The 18,303-nt window shown below is 43.7% G+C and overlaps 1 protein-coding gene across 1 annotated transcript; it reads right to left on the reverse strand.

The window, feature by feature from the left end:
* Positions 1–5,162: 5,162 nt before the first annotated feature.
* On the reverse strand, positions 5,163–18,208 carry comp (cartilage oligomeric matrix protein). Its single transcript, XM_084473386.1, has 19 exons — positions 18,071–18,208; positions 16,406–16,479; positions 15,969–16,020; positions 15,225–15,373; positions 14,311–14,448; positions 12,352–12,429; positions 11,964–12,116; positions 11,700–11,804; positions 11,375–11,482; positions 10,509–10,668; positions 9,998–10,116; positions 9,678–9,730; positions 8,936–9,129; positions 8,197–8,375; positions 7,747–7,795; positions 6,960–7,156; positions 6,252–6,424; positions 5,719–5,858; positions 5,163–5,344 (listed from the first exon to the last, which is right to left on the reverse strand). Exons 1-19 carry the CDS (start codon positions 18,132–18,134, stop codon positions 5,286–5,288), a joined length of 2,244 nt encoding a protein of 747 aa, XP_084329512.1. The 5' UTR covers positions 18,135–18,208; the 3' UTR covers positions 5,163–5,285.
* Between the last annotated feature and the right edge of the window lie 95 nt (positions 18,209–18,303).

An 18,303-nucleotide genomic window follows, 5' to 3' on the forward strand; every position in this document is an offset into this window, starting at 1 on the left:
TTCCTTCTAAGGTATGGAAAAATATGACTATTTAAAAAAGAAAACGGAACAAGTAATCATTTGAAGTTGTCACTGTGAAATCACCTGATTTTGCCTTACAGGAGTGGTCTGCTGTTGTACTTTTAGTGTCTTGTGTGACGATGTATTTTCCTACCTTCTCTTTAAAAAAAATTGTCTTGTATTTGAAAGGAACTCTTGACGTTTGGTCAGTGATATTTGTGGTAACGTAGTGCAAGGTTTGACAAATCATTGTACTGTATTTTCTACCGGTACAGTTTACAACCAAATTGGTGGTTTTCTAAGTGGAAGGAAGTGTGTTTAAAGGTGCAGATATGGGGAGGCTTTCCGCTCCTTGGCCAGATTGCTGTCACTAAACAGAAGTTCAAGTGGTTAACCGGATATCTGAAAATAGCCTTTGTTACACTACAACGTTTGGGTGTTTCTCTTGTGTTTATTTTTAAGTGGCTTATTTTAATGTTTTAAATACTAACCAAACCTCAAAATCAAATCACAGGGACGGCACTTAACACACGTTACTGGAGTTGAGGTTTCTGATTGGCACAATAAGGTGCAAGGCGGTCTCACAAATCAGACATTAGATGAACTTCTGACGATACAGCTGACCGTTTATCTGAGATCCAGAAGAGGACCAATGCCTGAAACGATAGCATCCGCTGCCAACAGCGAACTCTAACTCGGCCGGAACTGGTCTACTACACTTCTCCCATAGCCATTGGGAAGTCGAGCTAAAACGTCCTTTCCGGACACCAACATCCTTAGACAAAGTGTCTGTAAAGGTTCAAAATCAAACCAGTGTAATAGACACTGTATGAATACATTTGTTGAAATTGTCTTCTGAAAACGCCGTCTTGCCATTCCGAAAATGAGTTACTCTTCGGAAGGTCACCTTCTTTATTAAAAGATTAGGTGTAAGGTGAAGTCTCACCGATTTGAGCCAATCAGAAACTAGAGTTTTCATAGTCCCTGTTTGACCAGGGGTAGCACTGTCGTGCAGGTTTGATTTTTAGTGTTCAGGTACGCTTCAAGTTTTTTTTTTTTATCAATCATTTAAATATGAATTTAAATTTTGTATAATAAGAAGAACCCATAAGACTGAGTGATTATATTTATGGGTTCTTTATGGGGAATGTATCTAAATAAGATACTGCAAGCAGATGTCATTTTAAGAATATAACAAAAAACGCTTGGCTACCACATGAAATGTGTTTAGGTCCAACTAACAAGGCTATCAGGGAAACGTGTTTTTATTTTTAACTATTAATAATATTCTACCAATATTAACACTATTCGCCAGATACTCTTATCAGCTTTATCACTTTCAGTGTCTCGTGGTCAATCATGGTCTCTAAACTGCAAAATGAACACAACTTGTTTTCGGTTTAGTAGGTCCTAAACTGTTAAATTGTTTTTATTATATATATTTTTTAATCAGTGACCAATGTTTACACTTAATTAATTGGCAAAATGTACAAATCTACTGTTCTCTTGCGTATAGTGTTTCACATGTACATGAAACGATGTGTTTTGGATCGGATTATGATTTCATTCAAGGGTCTTGCTAGGCTGCATGGTTTCTGAATGATATGCAGTTCTGGGAGTGACCTTCCAGCCGACGCCAAACACGTATCCAAACTCAGCCATTTCGTTTTCAAGTTTCTGCAGCTACTAACACTTTAAGTTTACATGTTCGGTTTGTGTCCAGCAAAGGGTTCGTCGCCTTTAACCAATTGGGATTCCTATGCAAATGAGATTTTTTTTTTTTGGTTTGTTTATAAATCTGACGATAACGTTGCTGAATCAAATATATAACATATTATATGGACGATCATATAGAATATATAAACATGTATATATAATATATACATATATATATATATATATATATACAAACAGATTTTATTATTTGTCATGTTTAGCTCAACTCTCGCTGTGGATTCCTCTGTTGTGTCGCGTTAGTGAACAACTGTTAGCACAGATCGCCATTGTACATATGCTAAAAAACAAAACGCATGCACTCGACTGACAGTCCAGACCTCTGTACGAAGGCCTTCCTACTCGCTGCCCCGGTTGATCCGTGTAAAATAGAAACATAAGTGAGCTAGCTGTGATCCTGTCAGCCGCGGATGCATGTGCTGGTTTCTCTCGCGCAGCGAGGAACTCCAGTTTCCTGTTGCGTGACTCTGTTAACTTTGTCTCAACGTAATGCTAATACACGTTTGATTGGGGGGGGGGGGGGGGGGGGGTGAAAAAATATCAAAGAATGTATTTTGTGAGATAAAGTCCTAGGTTTTTCACGTGTTGATGCTAAACGACCGCAAGGTTTTGAACCTGTTTTTTTTTTTTTTTTTACCACGCTTGTTTCTCAGTTTTTTTTGTTGGTCTGATGATTCTGACTGGCTTGTTATCTCCCGGTTTATTCCCCCCTGTAGCAACTCTTCACACTCTGTCCCAACCCCATAGGTAAACCGCAGCACAAGTCCTTGGATGTCTTGAGCTGGCCTGGATCACAGGATCACATCCTTAGCTCCACCCTTGTTTAAAAGACGGACACTTGCACTGATTGTTTGCATTAATAGACGTATGTTTACGCTAAGTTTTACAGTTGACCGCATGACTTCATCAGTGTGCGACGCGACCCCAACCCCCCTCTGGCCGAGGGCTTGTTAGTCGGAATCCTTCTCGGCATTGTTGCTTTTTGTTTGTTGTAGTCAAAACTCAGACTGGGTTATACGCTGTAATTTTGTTTTTCGGTTCTGCAAAGTTAAGTCCACTCGTTGCTTGGCACTTTATTTGTGACTGTCCTGTTTTTGCAACAGGGACTGTTTTGCCCTACGTGAATGCTGTCTGATACCGGATGTACACTCCGGCAGGAACTTTCTTGTTCAAGGAAAAAAAAGAAAAAGAAAATGTATTCTATATTTTCTTCTTTAAACTGTTTGTCTATTTTTTTGGGCTTGGCTTGTCTCGGTTTCTTTGTTTGTCGTTTTGTTTTCTGAATCCGTACGGGAGATGCAAAACTAGAAAGGGCTTTTTCCAGTGCAGCTTGCTCTCCTGTGAACACAGGTGGAACAAATACGCAGTCCGAATGTACTTTAGCCTGGCAGCCATGTTCCCTTAAGCTTGCTCCCGTTGAATTCTACCCTGGGCTTGATTCCGATGCGCCGTCACAATTTCTCAGCAAACGTTTCTCATCTATCCATCTAGATGACACGCCCACTTGTGATGTCAGAAGAGGCAGATTTTCAAAACGGCTTGTGACGGCTAATCACACTCACACCTGGTGGTATAATATGTCACCTTTAATGACGTTGAGGCCGCTCGGCCGTCCATCTGCCCTGATTCCATGGGGCTCTTTATGGCGCTACGGCCGTGGCTCCAGGCTCGAGAGATGAAGCCTTTGAATTTGAATCCAGCCCAGGTTGACCAGACTGTTGATATTCACCCAGGAAGTGATTGTTGCTCTGCGACAATGTTGTTAGTCTCGCAAAGATTTAAGACTTAAAAGATTAAAAAACTAGAAACTGCCACTCCCGAGTATTGTACAGAAAGTAGTCACAAATTGTATGCTGTTCACAATCACCTATTCGATTTGGCTCTGCTGTTGAAATGCATTAAGAGGGATGGTTGATGTGAAGGTCTTTTTTGTCCCCAGTGTACTCCTGTAGTTACTGACGTTTTTTTATTTTCTCATTACAAGATCCTGGTTTGTAAACGTGTCATGCTCAGATCATGTTGAAATTGCGAAGGATATCAATGTTTGTCCCAGGAGGGGCTCACAACGTGGGTAAGTGGCATACTTAAAAAAAAAAAAAAAGTGTGTTCCTAATGTTTGGTCAACGGGAATTTGTAAGTTTTTATGTTGTGCAGCTCGTCGTTCCAAGGGTTTGAAATCTGGATATGTCCCTTTAATGACAAAGGTTTTTTCTTAATGTCTGCAATCCATTGAAACATGTGTACGGCCCAGGCAAACCAGTTCTGTTTTAAAGTCAACTTTAAGCTTCTAGTGCGGCTAGCATATTACTGTTGTCCAGTTAGTCCTAGTACAAGTTCTGTAGTATTTATTTGTTGCAGTGTGAATCTCCTCATGTGAACTGTTTGTTTATTATATAAAAGAAAATGTCAACAAAATTGAATGTGGACAACACTTTTTCTCTGTACATACATACATACATACTCAGAATATAGAATATAGCGATTCAAAATGTCCAGTGTCATTTTTTGTTACATTGTGCCGGAAATGCACAATGACTTGACACTGTCTTTAAGATGTTTTTTAGCCCATTTCTGCATGGTTATGAAATTAGAATTATTTCTCAATTTAGATTTTGAAATACAATTCAAAAGCCGATAAGTTAAAGGACAATTCCGGTATTTTGAACATTGAGCCCCCTTTCTTGTTTGTCTACGATGAAATAGAGTGGTTGACACCAAAATTTTGACTATTGGTCCTGTCTCGGGTATTCGGCTCATTTCAAATCGCCCCTGCCTTCTTCAGAATTGCTGTCTATGGGCATTCACAAACCTGTCCTTATAACAACCCTAAACATTAATTTTCAGAAATGTAACCGAGTGGTTAGTGGTGTTCGTTGATGTTCCAAATCAAGTATCGTACAGTTTCTGTCGTGTTTTATTTGGCATTTTGTAAATCCCATTGAAACGGAAACCGGTCCACAACCAGAAACGGAAATGGGGCTGTTTATGTTTGGTTGTAGTCTTTTCGCTCGGTTCTGACAGTACAGAACAGTAGGGCTAGAACCGAGCGAAAAGACTACAACCAGCCCCTCTTTCCGTTTCCGGTCAACGCAATGAGTCTTCCAACAGAACGGATTTACAAAATGCCAAATAACATATGACAAAAACTGTATTTCGCTACGATACTTGATTTTACCAAAGAATACAGCCAAGGATTAGCAAATACATTATTTATTATTCATCTGCAACTCTTGCAGTCTTCCAAATTCTCCCGATCATGAAAAGCTGAATATTTATATTTATTTTTGGCAATATCAATCAAGACTCTAAAAAAAGAACGTCAAAGGATCAACATTAGCATCATTGTAAAAGAAAGAATACAAAATGTCAACGTCAAAAATAGAAAAAATACAGGATTCACAATTATTATATTTATTCGCCATCCTCATTGGACTTATTCTGCATTTACAAATTCTAAAGAATTCCTTTAATCTTTTGAATTCTCCAATTCTTATTTTTGGTGTTATAAGATTCCCAGAATTCCCTGGCCTCAGTCTCCATTCTGCTGTTGCCTAGGAAACTAGCCGAACCTGCTGGCCTCTGTATGATTCAAAGTCCTCAGGAAGTGTATCTGGAGGCAGTCAAAGACAAACAAAAGCAAGGTTATCCCTCAATACCAAGTTAAATGAACAAATTAAAATGTTTCATTGGCGGGTCACACTGAGTGTCATTGCAGATTCCAATCGGCTCCAATTGGTTCCAATTCAAAACCAGTAACACAGCCTCAAACACTTTGACATTGTTATATAACCCCTATTTGAGATAGATAAACACCAAAGTTCAATGTACATCTAATCCAATGAGAAACAACCATGACTTCAAACCAAGGCATTCCATGAAGTTTGCTCTATTGGAGTCACCACATAAACTCTGATGCATCCTGGTTAGTCATTACTACCTAATGTTATCTTCTACCACTATTACTACTACTCTGTAATGACGTACCATTGCAGCGGTATCGGAGGTTGGCCCAGATGATGTTCTCCTGGGAGAAGCAGAAGACCCCCAGCCGGCCCCCTCTCATGGTTGTGTCGATGATGATGCCCGTGTCCGCGACCATCTGCGTTCCCTCGAAGAAACGCACCCTGTTCAAAACATGGAGAACGGATCGTATCGACGGACCCACAAACAGACGATTAAGGATTGATGGATAACGGTTATCATCCAGAAGATGTGAGTGCTCCATCTATCTATCCATCTTATCCAGACTATGGACAGAGCAGGATGGTCTAGTAGTGATAAGGTTCTTTGACTCTCAGTCGAATGGTTCGGGGTTTGAAACCCAATGTCCCTGCCATTTACCAAACATTTTTGGATAAAAGCATCTGCTGACGTTGTAAACTAATGCTGGATTGATTTCCCCACATCTCAATGCTTTCAACCAGAGCGTGAAAATATATTGAAAAAGCCTGCCTAATTATACAAGATTGTATCTTTCAGAACAGAGGGAGGAGCCTTCTGAAACGGGTTACTCTTACCTGATGTAACCGTCGGCAGGGCGGTGCTGGAGGAACCAGCGGTACGAGGTCTTGTCCTTCCAGCCCACGTTGCGAGCGTCTTTCCACAGGAGCTTCACCTGGTCGGAGGTGTCTCCCGTGTGCCACAGAGAGTTCCTCAGGTTCTCCCCTGGACCCGTGGTCGACTTGACAGCCTGGTCACAAGAGGTCAGAGGGTCATTGAGGCCCATGTCCAACATCTTAAGTATTAGCAATTATAAATGTTTTTTGTTTTTTTTAATTGGTCCAGTGATGACAAGTAGGGTCGTCCATATTTAAAATAGGTCCATTGTTCAGAGTAAGGGTTTTATAATATTCTGTAAATACCAAAATAAATACTATTTTTCTATATCATATAATCATTAATCTTGGCCATTAGCCTGGCTATAACCCTGTTCTCCATCCCCTGTTAGGCCCATTGATGATTATGGATTTACTTTGTGAAATTAAAGACTCAAATAAATTATGCTGTATTAACTGCCAAAAATATACTATTTCTTAAAGGCTTTTCATAACTGCCATGAAGGTGTCAAGTGTCACTTTAGGAGATTCTACATCCAACATTTCTTTTGCCATGAACCACAGGAATGCTGCCAAAAAAGCACTCAATGGCCTTTTCCAGACAGACATTTCAAAATGTCCTTGGAAAGACGAAACAGTGATAAAAAAAGGCGCAGCCTGCAGACCGACCTTGAGCTGAATGCCTGGCTCGGCCACGGCGCGGAAGGGGTTGGCCTGCCAGTAGATCTGCTCCACCTGCTTCCACATCACCACGTAGAAGCTGGACGAGTCCTGGTAGCCGAAGATGAAGCCAGCATAGTCATCGTCCGTCACGGTGTTCACGTGGAACGTCCCTTCGAAATCCACACCGCTGAACGCCGTGTAACCTTGCCAACGATAGAGAGGATTCCACCGGGAGGTGTGAGTGAGATCTTTCTATATATTTCATACAAGTAGGGTAATTATGATATATTATAAAAATCGATCCGCTTTCAAAGTCTTTTGATCATTGGTGCAAGGGGAGCTGACATTTTGGACAAATGGGACACCAATCAATCACTCAGGATGACACACACGTCACAGCTAAAGGGGGCTCTGAACATGCAGAGGTGATATTGACCTGACAAATACAGTACATACAGTGATATTATGAGAAATACACACAGATACATTATTCAGGGCCGGGAATCAAACCCAGATATCTACAGTGTCAAGGGGGACACTGGCACCTCCAGAAGATGATGGTGGATTCTCAACCATCTGTTTTAGAATGGACACTAATATCACTTCAGATTTAGATGTATTATTAATGAGCTCATCACTTGGTGGATTATCTCATGGGCTGGGAATAGCTGGGTGCCATCAATGGCCGGATTAGAGGAGGCATTCCTCAAGGGGCAACACATGTCCTCCTGCAGTGCACCCTGGGTATTTTAGGATGCTTATACAGCAGTTAATCTCTAGCGCCTGGACTCACCAACTGCCAGTCCAGGGTCACTGTTCATAGTCTGGACGATCTCTCTTCCCTGGGGAGAGAGAGAAATGGGTTGGGTTTCATAGACTGGTTAGGTTTCATGTTGGTGAAAGGTGTTGTCCATTTGACTTTCAGGAAATTGAACCAAGGTTTAAGTGCCTTCCATAATAACCAATAGACAAAAGATAACTCTTTAAAATATATTTTCATGATGCATTTTACTTTTAAGGGTTTACGAAGTAGAAAAAACTAAACTTACTTCACTTACTTCACATGCAGTTCTTTAAATACAGTACATTCATTCATTATTTTATCTCCTTTCAAATCTGGGTACCGTCTTCTGATGACCACGATTACCGATAACCTTTCACATATCTTGTTAGATGTGACACCTGAACTTCCCCTCTGGGATTAAGGAAGCACATCTTCTGGTATCTCCTGTTCCAGGCCCACCTGGTTGAGGACCACCCAGTTGGGGTCTATCTGGGCGTCTCCCTCGGGGTCCAGCACCACCGTCTGGTACTCCCTGAAGTCCGTCTGCGTCACCTCTGCGTTCTCCGGACACACGTCAATGGTGTCCACGATGGTGTCGTTGTCAAAGTCCTTCTCGCACACGTCCCCCACGCCGTTACCTGACACAGGGAGGGAGGGACGGATGGAGAGACAGACACACGGTCACAGAGATTGGTTTGATAGCCGGGTCAACAAACCGAGAGATAGACAGATAGATAGAGAAACAGACTGGTGGACAGAAGGACAGGCACTCACACACACTCCAAGACATACAGATCCAGAGGTATGTATCGATAGATGGACAGGCAGACAGATACACAGACGGATACACAGACAAATAGAAAGACGGATAGTTAGATAGAAAGATAGATCGATTGATAGACGGAAGGACAGACAAACACTCAGACAGACTGATAGAGAGACAGAGAGACCAGAAAGACTGATAGAGAGAGAGACCAGACAGACTGATAGAGACAGAGAGACCAGACAGACTGATAGAGAGAGAGACCAGACAGACTGATAGAGGGACAGAGAGACCAGACAGACTGATAGACAGACAGCGATACACAAACATATTTACATGCAAAGACAGACAGACAGACACATCCAAACAGACAGAAACTGTGTAGAAAGACAGACAAAGAGACACTCTGCAGACAGACAGACAGACGGGTGGTACCATCTGAGTCCTCCTGCAGGGGGTTGGGGATGAGTCGGCAGTTGTCGGGTCCGGGGGGCAGGAGGTCCGGGACCCCGTCGGCGTCGTCGTCGTCATCACACTCGTCCCCCTGTCCGTCCTTGTCTGTGTCCAGCTGGGAGCTGTTGATCACCGCCGGACAGTTGTCCCGCGAGTCCTGGTGACCGTCGCCGTCGCTGGGGAAACCACCGCCCCCCCCCGGGAGGTCAAGGGTCAATGACGTTAGTGTCCATTTGTCGTGTCATTTTAAATTGAAAAAATGTAAAATTTGAATTTGTACATTTATAAAATAAAAATAAAAATTTGTAAATTCAAAATGTAAACGTACATTTTTATATATTTATGTTTGCTTATTTGTTCCCCCGTTTTCATTCATCAAGTTCAGCCCTTACACATCAGATGTCTCTAGTAAATTTGCAATATATCGTGACAGAAAGAAAAAACACGAAAAGGAAAGCTGGGGCGGGGTCAGACAGGGTCAAGCATATCCAACATATAACACTGGGGAACGTACTCAGTCCCGCTGGGCTGAGCGCTGAACCCCCTTACCACCAGACTAACCAGCATGCATCAGAGTTTATGTAGTGACTCCAATTCTCAGAATATGCTTTGCCTGTTTCTCAGCCCCACCTGTAATTCACTGAGGACTTTAATCTCTGCTAAGGGACTGACTTTACTTAATAAATGCTTGACCAGGCGTCTCAGGGTAAGGTAGTCGGCTGACCTGTCTTTATTGGTGTCACAGGGATCCCCGATGAGGTCGTTGTCCACGTCCAGCTGGGGAGGAATGTTAGAGCACTGTTAATAACCGGAATAATACCCATAATGCCGTTCTTCCTAATGTGCATGTATCTTAGACCCCTCACAATGCAGGCTCTGGCGAATACACTCACACATCCACTAAATGGAAAAGATTCCACTTAAGTGGAAAGATAAAGCTGTTACATGACTTACTGTTAACATGTACGGTTTCTACAGGACTTGGTGTATAGGAGAGTGCGTTTGGTTCGTGTTTGGTTCCCTCTGGCGGGGTGGTGTTAGTACCTGGTCGGGGTTAGGGACGTAGGGGCAGCTGTCGCATGCATCGCCCACTTTATCCCCGTCCCGGTCGATCTGGTCGGCGTTGGGGACGCGCTTGCAGTTGTCTCTGTGGTTCAGGATCCCTGCAGTCGACAGCAGTGGAGGGGAGAGGGTCTGGTCACATGGTATATCGAGTGCTCTTCTACCCTTCATATCCTACAGAGCACTCCTATATAGAGTATTCTACTGTTATATTAGGGTTATGTGTCTTCATAGTACTCTAGAGACTGTGGTGATTGGCTGTATTTAATGTGTATGTTAATTTGGTACCTTTATAATGTGTATAGTCGTGAGCCTAAGTAGGTTGTTAACCACCTAGATGTACCTTTCTTACACATTGAGTGGCATCGTTTTGCATGAACTCGTTGTGTAAATACACATATACATATGTACATGTGTTTGTGTATGTAATTAGATTACAAATATGTCGTGAGTTGAATGAATCAAAACAGGAGGAAGGACCCAACGTGCTAACCGTCTCCATCGATGTCCTCGTCGCATTCGTCTCCGAACTTGTCCACGTCCGTGTCTTTCTGGTCGTTGTTCTTGATGGCGCGGCAGTTGTCGCAGGCGTCGCCAAAGTCGTCTTCATCCACGTTGCGCTGGTCCACGTTGGCCACCAGAACACAGTTGTCCTGGCAGGGAGAAACCCGAGGAAGAGGAGAGCCATGGGTCAGTCACCATGGAGATCTGATGATCGACTCCATGCTCTGGATGGATCTACGATTGATTAGTTGGACTGGTTCGGTTTGGGACATTCGATGAAATGCAAGCTGAAGTCCCAATCTAGGACTTACTTTACATGTTTAGAAGAGGCTTTTATTCAAAGTGACTTACAGTGAAATCATGTGGTGTAAATCCTTAAGGAACAAGTAGGGTACAGACATACAGGTAAGCAGTGGATATTTGGGATAAAAATGACATTTCAACTTCATATCACAGATTAAAATATCAAAATATCTATAACGAGGTGGGAGTGTGTGTGGATGATGGCTAGTTTAAGCAGCCTCACCTGGCCCGAGTCAGACTGATTGGACTCTGGGGCTGGGTGAGGCTGCACACCTGTTTTGCATTGAGCAATCAATCAACCATAAACTGGTTTATTGTAGAGATACATGGTGCTCCATGTTGCCATGCGTCTCTCCCTGAGTGTGTGTGGTGATGGCCCAGCACCAGAGTCCAATCAGTGTGAGTCGGGCCAGATGAGGCTGCTAAAATCAGCCATCATCCACACACACTACAGAAAATGTAACCAGCACCCATCGGGTCTCCAAACCAGCTTGTGTGACTCCCTGATTGTGTGACTACTGATGCTGACAGTAGAGGAGGTGACTTCTGAACCTGTGTGTTGAGGATTCCGTCTCCGTCTGCGTCCTCATCGCAGGCGTCTCCCATCCCATCGCCGTCGGCGTCTTCTTGGCCAGAATTGGGGACCGTAAGGCAGTTGTCCTGGGAAACAAGATACACGTCATCTTCTGGACCATTCGGATCATTTAATTAAGATATCGCTTCTAGGGCAAGACCGAGAGATCTATCTTATCAAAGACTTCAGAAGGAAGTCTATATGGCTTTCTTTGTGGCAGGGTAAGATATCTTTCTTGTTTGTCTGCCTGTCTGGTTTCTTCCAGAACATGTTTCTGGGGGGACAGACAGGTTAACACCTCACCTTGTTACAGTTCTTCTCCGGACAGTCCAGCCGGTCGTCGGGGAAGCTGTCGATGTCGGTGTCCGGTCCACAGAGGTATCCGTTCCCGGCCCAGCCCACTCCACACTGAACAGACGGTGAGGAAAAACCCGAACCGTTTAAAGAACTCACACAATGCACTCTCCACCTCAGTGTGCTATTTGTCTATTGTTCCAAAACGATTTTCAGTAGTAGTAGCATGATAGTTGTGTGTGGTATGTAGTAGTACGGTGATGTTTCCTCTACCTGACACTCTATCTTGCCATCGCGGAGCACGATGCACGCGGCGCTGGCATGGCAGGGGTTAGGCTGGCCGTTCCCACAGGCCCTCTCCGGCCTGCAGCCTCGCTTCTGGTCCCCGATGTAGCCACTGATGCAGGGACCACACCTGTAGGAGCCCTGATGACACACAATAATACACACACACACACACACACACACACACACACACACACACACACACACACACACACCTCTGTTGATAACATGTGGATCAGAAGTGGTGCAGTATCATGAAGACAGTAATTCTCTCAGCGGCTCTTCCTTGCCCTTCAGTTCAGTGATAATGTTTTCAGCCGGTCACGGCACTGTTCCTGAGCTTCTATGTCCAGCATTCGATCGCTCTTATACTCACAGGTGTGTTCATGCACACTGAGTTCTCCACACATCCAGCGCTCGTGGGATTCTCACACTCGTCGATGTCCCTGCACACCTTCAGATAGGAACAGAGAAGAACATCAAACAACATGAGGAACCGAAGATGATCAATACCTAATCTAAGATAATAAATGTTATCCTCATTGAGCAGATGCTCCTGATTTCAGGCATGCAAACTAGTCACCTTTCGGCGAAATTCACAGTTTTTTTAACAAAATTGGCCACTTGTGTGATTCGTGGAGATCCATTGAGAAAACATTGGGGGTAGGGGAGGGGTCTACAGTCTGACGAAAACGAGACGATAACTAAATAAAAATCAATTTAGGATGACAAAAACTACGACAATCTTTTGACACTTTCGTTACCGAATAAAAATGAGACGAAAATGTAAGCGGGACGATTTGGGAAGCGATCCAATCAGAACTAAGCTCTTTATGTGGGGAAGTACTGATCGTCCCGCCCGGCAGGTCAACTAGCAGGCGCTTTCTGCGTCGCAAGCAAGTGTCCCTTTGTAAACAGTTTGGCGCAACAATCACCGGTTAAAACGCCACCAACTTGAAGTCATTGGCAGATGAGTCATCCTAAAATTCATGCAAAGATAAGCATCCTTAAACAGTTTTTTTCTTTCAAGCTAATGTTATGTGTGTTTTTGCTAAAATTGGAATACAATACAAGCTGAAAGAAACCACCGCTGTCCTGTAACGGTACCGGAGCTCTGTGCTGTCAACACCACAGCGGGGCACAGAAACACAGGATTCACTGTGGTTTCTGTGACATGAGAAACACTAAAAATGAATACTAATGTTTTATAAAGAAAGCTATCTTAGTGGGAAAGCCCCGCAACAGATAGCCACGGTTGCATACAGTAATGTTCTTCTATAGTATAGAGACAACTTGGAGCTGTGTGTGCACATATGAGAGACAGAAAAATTGGACCCCCCTCCATTCTACCTCACAGGTACAGAAGGCCTCTGACAAGGATGGGCCACTGAGTGCAAATAAAGCTAGTGCATCCCAGAACAACAACAGACCAAGGAGGATGCCAAAAAATAATAATAAAAATAATAATAAGTAAAAAATAAACTTGGGGAGTTAAAAAAAATATATATATATAAAAAAAAAAAAATTATATAAAAAATATATAAGAAAATAATAATAAATGAATAAAAATTGTAAAAAAAATAAAAAAAATTTGACCCGCCCGCATATTTTTTTTTGACCTGCATGCATGTTTTTTTTGGACCTGTGCACGCATGTTTTTTTTTGGACCTGCGCGCAGGTCAAAAATGTTTTTTTTTTGGTAGAAAAAAAAACATGCACACGCAGCTCCAAAAAAAAACATGCACGCGCAGGTAAAAAAAAAACATGTGCGCGCAGGTCAAAAAAAAACATGCGTGCGCAGGTCAAATTTTAATTTTTTTATTAATGTTTTTAGAATTCTTTTTTATATAATTTTATTTTATTTTATTTTATTTTTTAACCCGGAGTATAACCCTGGAACCCCCTGGTGGGTCTGTGTTTTCCTTGCCTCACACATCATTCTCACCTTTTTCACCCCAAACCAGTTTGCATGCCTGTGATTTGTTAAGATCCACAGCAGGCAGGTGGGGTTGGACCTCTTCAGCTGGCTGCGGACATTGGGGTTCACACCCAGTACTTTTCGACCTTTGAACCCCCTTACCAATACACCTTCTTGCCCCCCTCATTTTTTATTTAGAATCACATACTTAATCTCAGTTAATAATCGTTTATCATCATTATTATCTCAGAGTTCACCTGGACTCTGCATAGCCTCCCCCCCTTACCCCCCCCCCCCCCCCCCCAACTCCCCACACCCCTCTTACGCACTTATTGGATGTTGTACATCCTGACACTTAAAAATAGTACTTAGCATTGTGTAGCGTCTTATTGGCGGGGGTCTTCCAGTGAGACTCACCTGCTTGTTGGCGGTGGCGTAAGCAAGCCCTGCCCCCTGGACCTGGGGCCCCGTGTATCCTGCGGGACAGGCCCCGCAGCGGAACCCGGGGGCCGTGTTGACGCAGCGGACGCCCATGTGGCACGGCACCACCGTGCACTGCGGGAGGACAGGAAGTACAGGTCAGAACTACAGCGGCCCCTGGAGGGGGGGGCAGGTCAAAGGTCAACCCGGGTCTTTATGGTCCATTGGAACCAGTTGTTTTGGATTGTCTGAAAAAATGCCCCAAAGTTATGCATCAAAGGGGCCAATTCTTAATTCTTTATTGTATGCGTGAAAAATGTTCTTGATTTCAGCTCGAGCACAACGATAAGGTGCATCCATTTGCTTCCTTTTCCATATCTTCAGGTTAATTTGGTGGCGTAGCATCTTTCCCAGAAGCTGAAGATGAGCTTATCATGCCTCAAACCCCTACCCTTAACATGAACATTTATGGACCTCTGAAGAATAAGTCCCGCCTCAGAGGCTCCGGTTCCCTCGGTCAAATGTCTATGGGAAATAACATGGGTTTTTTGAATGATCGCACATAACAAACTCTGTAGGTGGCGAAGAAGTAAAAGCTGCGTCATGTTTTGAACTACACACTTCTTCGCCACCTACAGAGTTTGTTATGTACGATCATTCAAAAAAAAACATGTTATTTCCCATAGACATTTGACCGAGGGAACCAGAGCCTACAGAGGTCTATAACTTTGACTAGAATCATTGCTCCCAAAAGGAACTGGGCAGTACCATGACTACACCAACTGACTATTTTTATACAAGAAGAAAACTAGAGTTAATCACGACAGGCCCTGCATAGCAACCCACCACATGATCCTACCAGCAATAAACAAATGGGTGGACCCCTGGACTCGGGTCTGTGGTGGTCTCACCTCATCCACGTCGGTGCAGTGGGTCCCGTTGCCCACCATGCCATCAGGGCAGGGCCCGCACTTCACTCCTTGGGGGGTCTCCATACACTGCACCCCCGGGTGGCAGGGGTTGGGCACGCAGGAAGGGCGTGGCTGGTGCCCTCCCATCCCTGGGGGAGGAAGAGTGACGGCATGGGTGGGGAGGGGGTCGCGGAGGTGAGGTCCTCTTTCGATGTAAAAACTTTGTACATCTCTAGTCTAGAAACGTTGTACATCTCTAGTCTAGAAACTGTGTATATCTGTAGTCTAGAAACGGTGTACAACTCCAGTCTAGAAATGTCATGCATCTCGAGTCTAGAAATGTTGTACATCTCTATTCTAACAAAGGGAACTGAACAAACTGAGTCTAGAAAAACATTGTACATCTGAAGTCGAGAAGCGTCGTGCATTTCGGGTCTAGAAACGCTGCACATCTCCAGCCTAGAAACATTGTACATCTTGAGTCTTGAAACGTCTGTATTAGGATAAGGAAATCATCCTTCATCCCAGATGGGGAAATCACATTTAGCCTTCGTTCAGCGGTCTTTTCTGGCTTTGTGGACAGAGACCGAGAGGAGCGTGGGTTGAAACAGAGCATGGGATCACATATCAGACCTGAACCTGGGAGGCAAGCCTTCCTTCCCAGGCGCTAAGCCTCCTTTTGGTGGGAGCCAATGCTCAGCCACTGCTCATCTCTCTAAGGAGGCTCTCTGCTGCTTCACTCACCGCACGCCTCACACTCCATCACCGTGTTCTTCAGGAACACTATCTCCCTGATCTGGGAAAGAAAAAGGGAATATATAACAATTCATTGATTATTTCAGATCTTCCCTGGTTTTGATAGTTGATCCAGAACCCCGGAGTGGTTTTCCATCTCTTACACAATAATACACACACATACATACATACATACATACATACATACATACATACATACATACATACATACATACATACATACATACATACATACAGTACATACATATACACACACACCTCACTGTTAATAACATGGTATCAGAATTGGTGCCATATCATAAAGACTAAAACACGATGATGTCATCGTTGAGGGATGTTCTCAATAACCAGGACTCGGTTGAAGGGTGAATGTGAAGACTGAAACTTGATGAAGTGGTGAAGTGGTGAAGGTCTGATGTGTTCACCTGCTGTTTGAGAAGCTCTTTGATCTCGTCCAGGACCACGTTGGTCCCTTTGATCTGGTTGATTATTTCTCCATCTGAACAAACCAGAATGAAATGGTGAATACAGGGCAGGATCCAGATCCACATCGATAGATTCCTTCACAAATGATGGCAACATCAAACATTATTTTGCAGAATATGCATTCCATGAATTATATTAATCCCACCAGCAAGTGTTTAGCTGGTGGTTAGATAGTTGAGTTAAGTTTTGGTTAGGAGTAATATTTTCAGAAATAAAACAACATTAAAGATAGAAAAACACTAAAACCACTAAGATTACCTCTAAGAATCGTCCGAATTAAAAGATTACTACAATCTCTGTTAGTACCAAAGTATAAATGTCCAAAAAATGAAGAAGGAATGAGAAGAGAGTGAACTAGAATCTGTGTGGGATGCTTGACCGTCTGCGGGCATGTGTGCAAACAGAGACATTCCTGGTGTCGAGGTTTGCCATAAAATAAATAATCTGCCTCAGTTTTTCATCCCAAGGCCAAGATCAACTCACCCCGACCCCCCTCCTCAGACCCCGGCTTCAGTCGGTGGGCGCGGGCTTTCTGGAAGGTTCCTTTTTCACACGCTAAATCTAAATGTCGTCCAGTCGCAAGGGCTTGGTGATGATTTTGTGTGTGTGTGTGTGTGTGTGTGTGTGTGTGTGTGTGTGTGTGTGTGTGTGCCAAGTGTTCGCGTTTGTGCGTGGCTGTTTTTATATCTTCGTATGTGTGTGTAAAGCCGTACTAAAAATGTAAGTATCATGTCTTTCCACCTGAAAATGTACCAGTTCTCGACCGCTCTATCTGGGCTATACAGAACAAGGTTATCATCAGTGGTCCTTCTGCCTCCTGGTGTCATCTGCCTGCTCTAATTGACCTGGCCGGGGCCCTGAGGAGCCGTATAGGGCCCCCCCCCGGAGCCCACTGAAGAGGAAGTGTGTTCTTCCCATTAGTACCAGGTCTGTTTACCAAATGGATTCCACAGATCAGCCCCAACATACAAGCCTGTCAGAGCGCGGCTCGCACACCGTGAATCAGCCCCCCTCTGGCCTTCCTGGAAGGCTTTCTGTACATCGCTAAGTGATTCTAGCAATGTGATTGATCTATTAGAGGAAATAGGGGAATGAATGAATGAATGGAGAATTGAGATCTTGGGATTTTATGTTAGTCGTTATGTTCATATTCTTGAGTAACGCAGTTATTTTATGGAGCCCGGAAGGTGAGATGGGAGTAATTTTTTTATGAAGCGTGCATGCGTTTTACAAAGTAAATACTCCCATGTCACCTACCAGGCTTCAAACTATCTCAATTACTTGATTGTCATTGTTTTTTTTTTTACTTCTTACAGAGTAAATTAATGAATACAATTCATTAACTAAATTAAATAATAAAACAATGATGAATCCATTAATTCCACCCTTATCGTTGAACTAAAAGCAGGACTTCCCCACCCAGGTAACTCTCGGTCTCACTATGTGCTGAACTAAAATGCCTGTGAACAACCCATCGCAGGGAGGGTACCATTATAATCCTGATTTCTTCAACTTCAAAATCCCTGTCCACCAATCCCTGGCCTCCACTGCGGGTCATGTGACCGCTCCTCGGCGTGATTAAAGAGACTGAAGGTTCATCTCACCTCTCTGCACCACGGCCCTGCAGCCCCCACAGAGGAGCGTGCTCAGCAACAGCACACCCAGCATGATGGTCCTCCAACACGGCCCTCAGAACCACCACAAGAAGCTTCTCTCTGCTCCCACTCGGGTCCTCTCTGGTCCTCACTGGGTCCTCACTGGTCTTCACTGGTCCTGGCTGGCTCCTCACTGGTCCTCGATGGTCCTGGCTGAGCTCAGGTGAACCTGGATCTCTTCG

Source organism: Micromesistius poutassou, assembly GCF_964030765.1.
Source record: "Micromesistius poutassou genome assembly, chromosome: 9".
Lineage (NCBI taxonomy): Eukaryota > Metazoa > Chordata > Actinopteri > Gadiformes > Gadidae > Micromesistius > Micromesistius poutassou.

Coding starts and splice junctions, on each gene's coding strand:
- comp (XM_084473386.1), bottom strand. CDS start 18,134: ATGCTGGGTGTGCTGTTGCTGAGCACGCTCCTCTGTGGGGGCTGCAGG. Junction 14,449..15,224: donor ACTGCACCGACGTGGATGAG/GTGAGACCACCA, acceptor GTCCTCCCGCAG/TGCACGGTGGTGCCGTGCCA. Junction 10,669..11,374: donor ACGGAATCCTCAACACACAG/GTTCAGAAGTCA, acceptor TCTCCCTGCCAG/GACAACTGTGTTCTGGTGGC.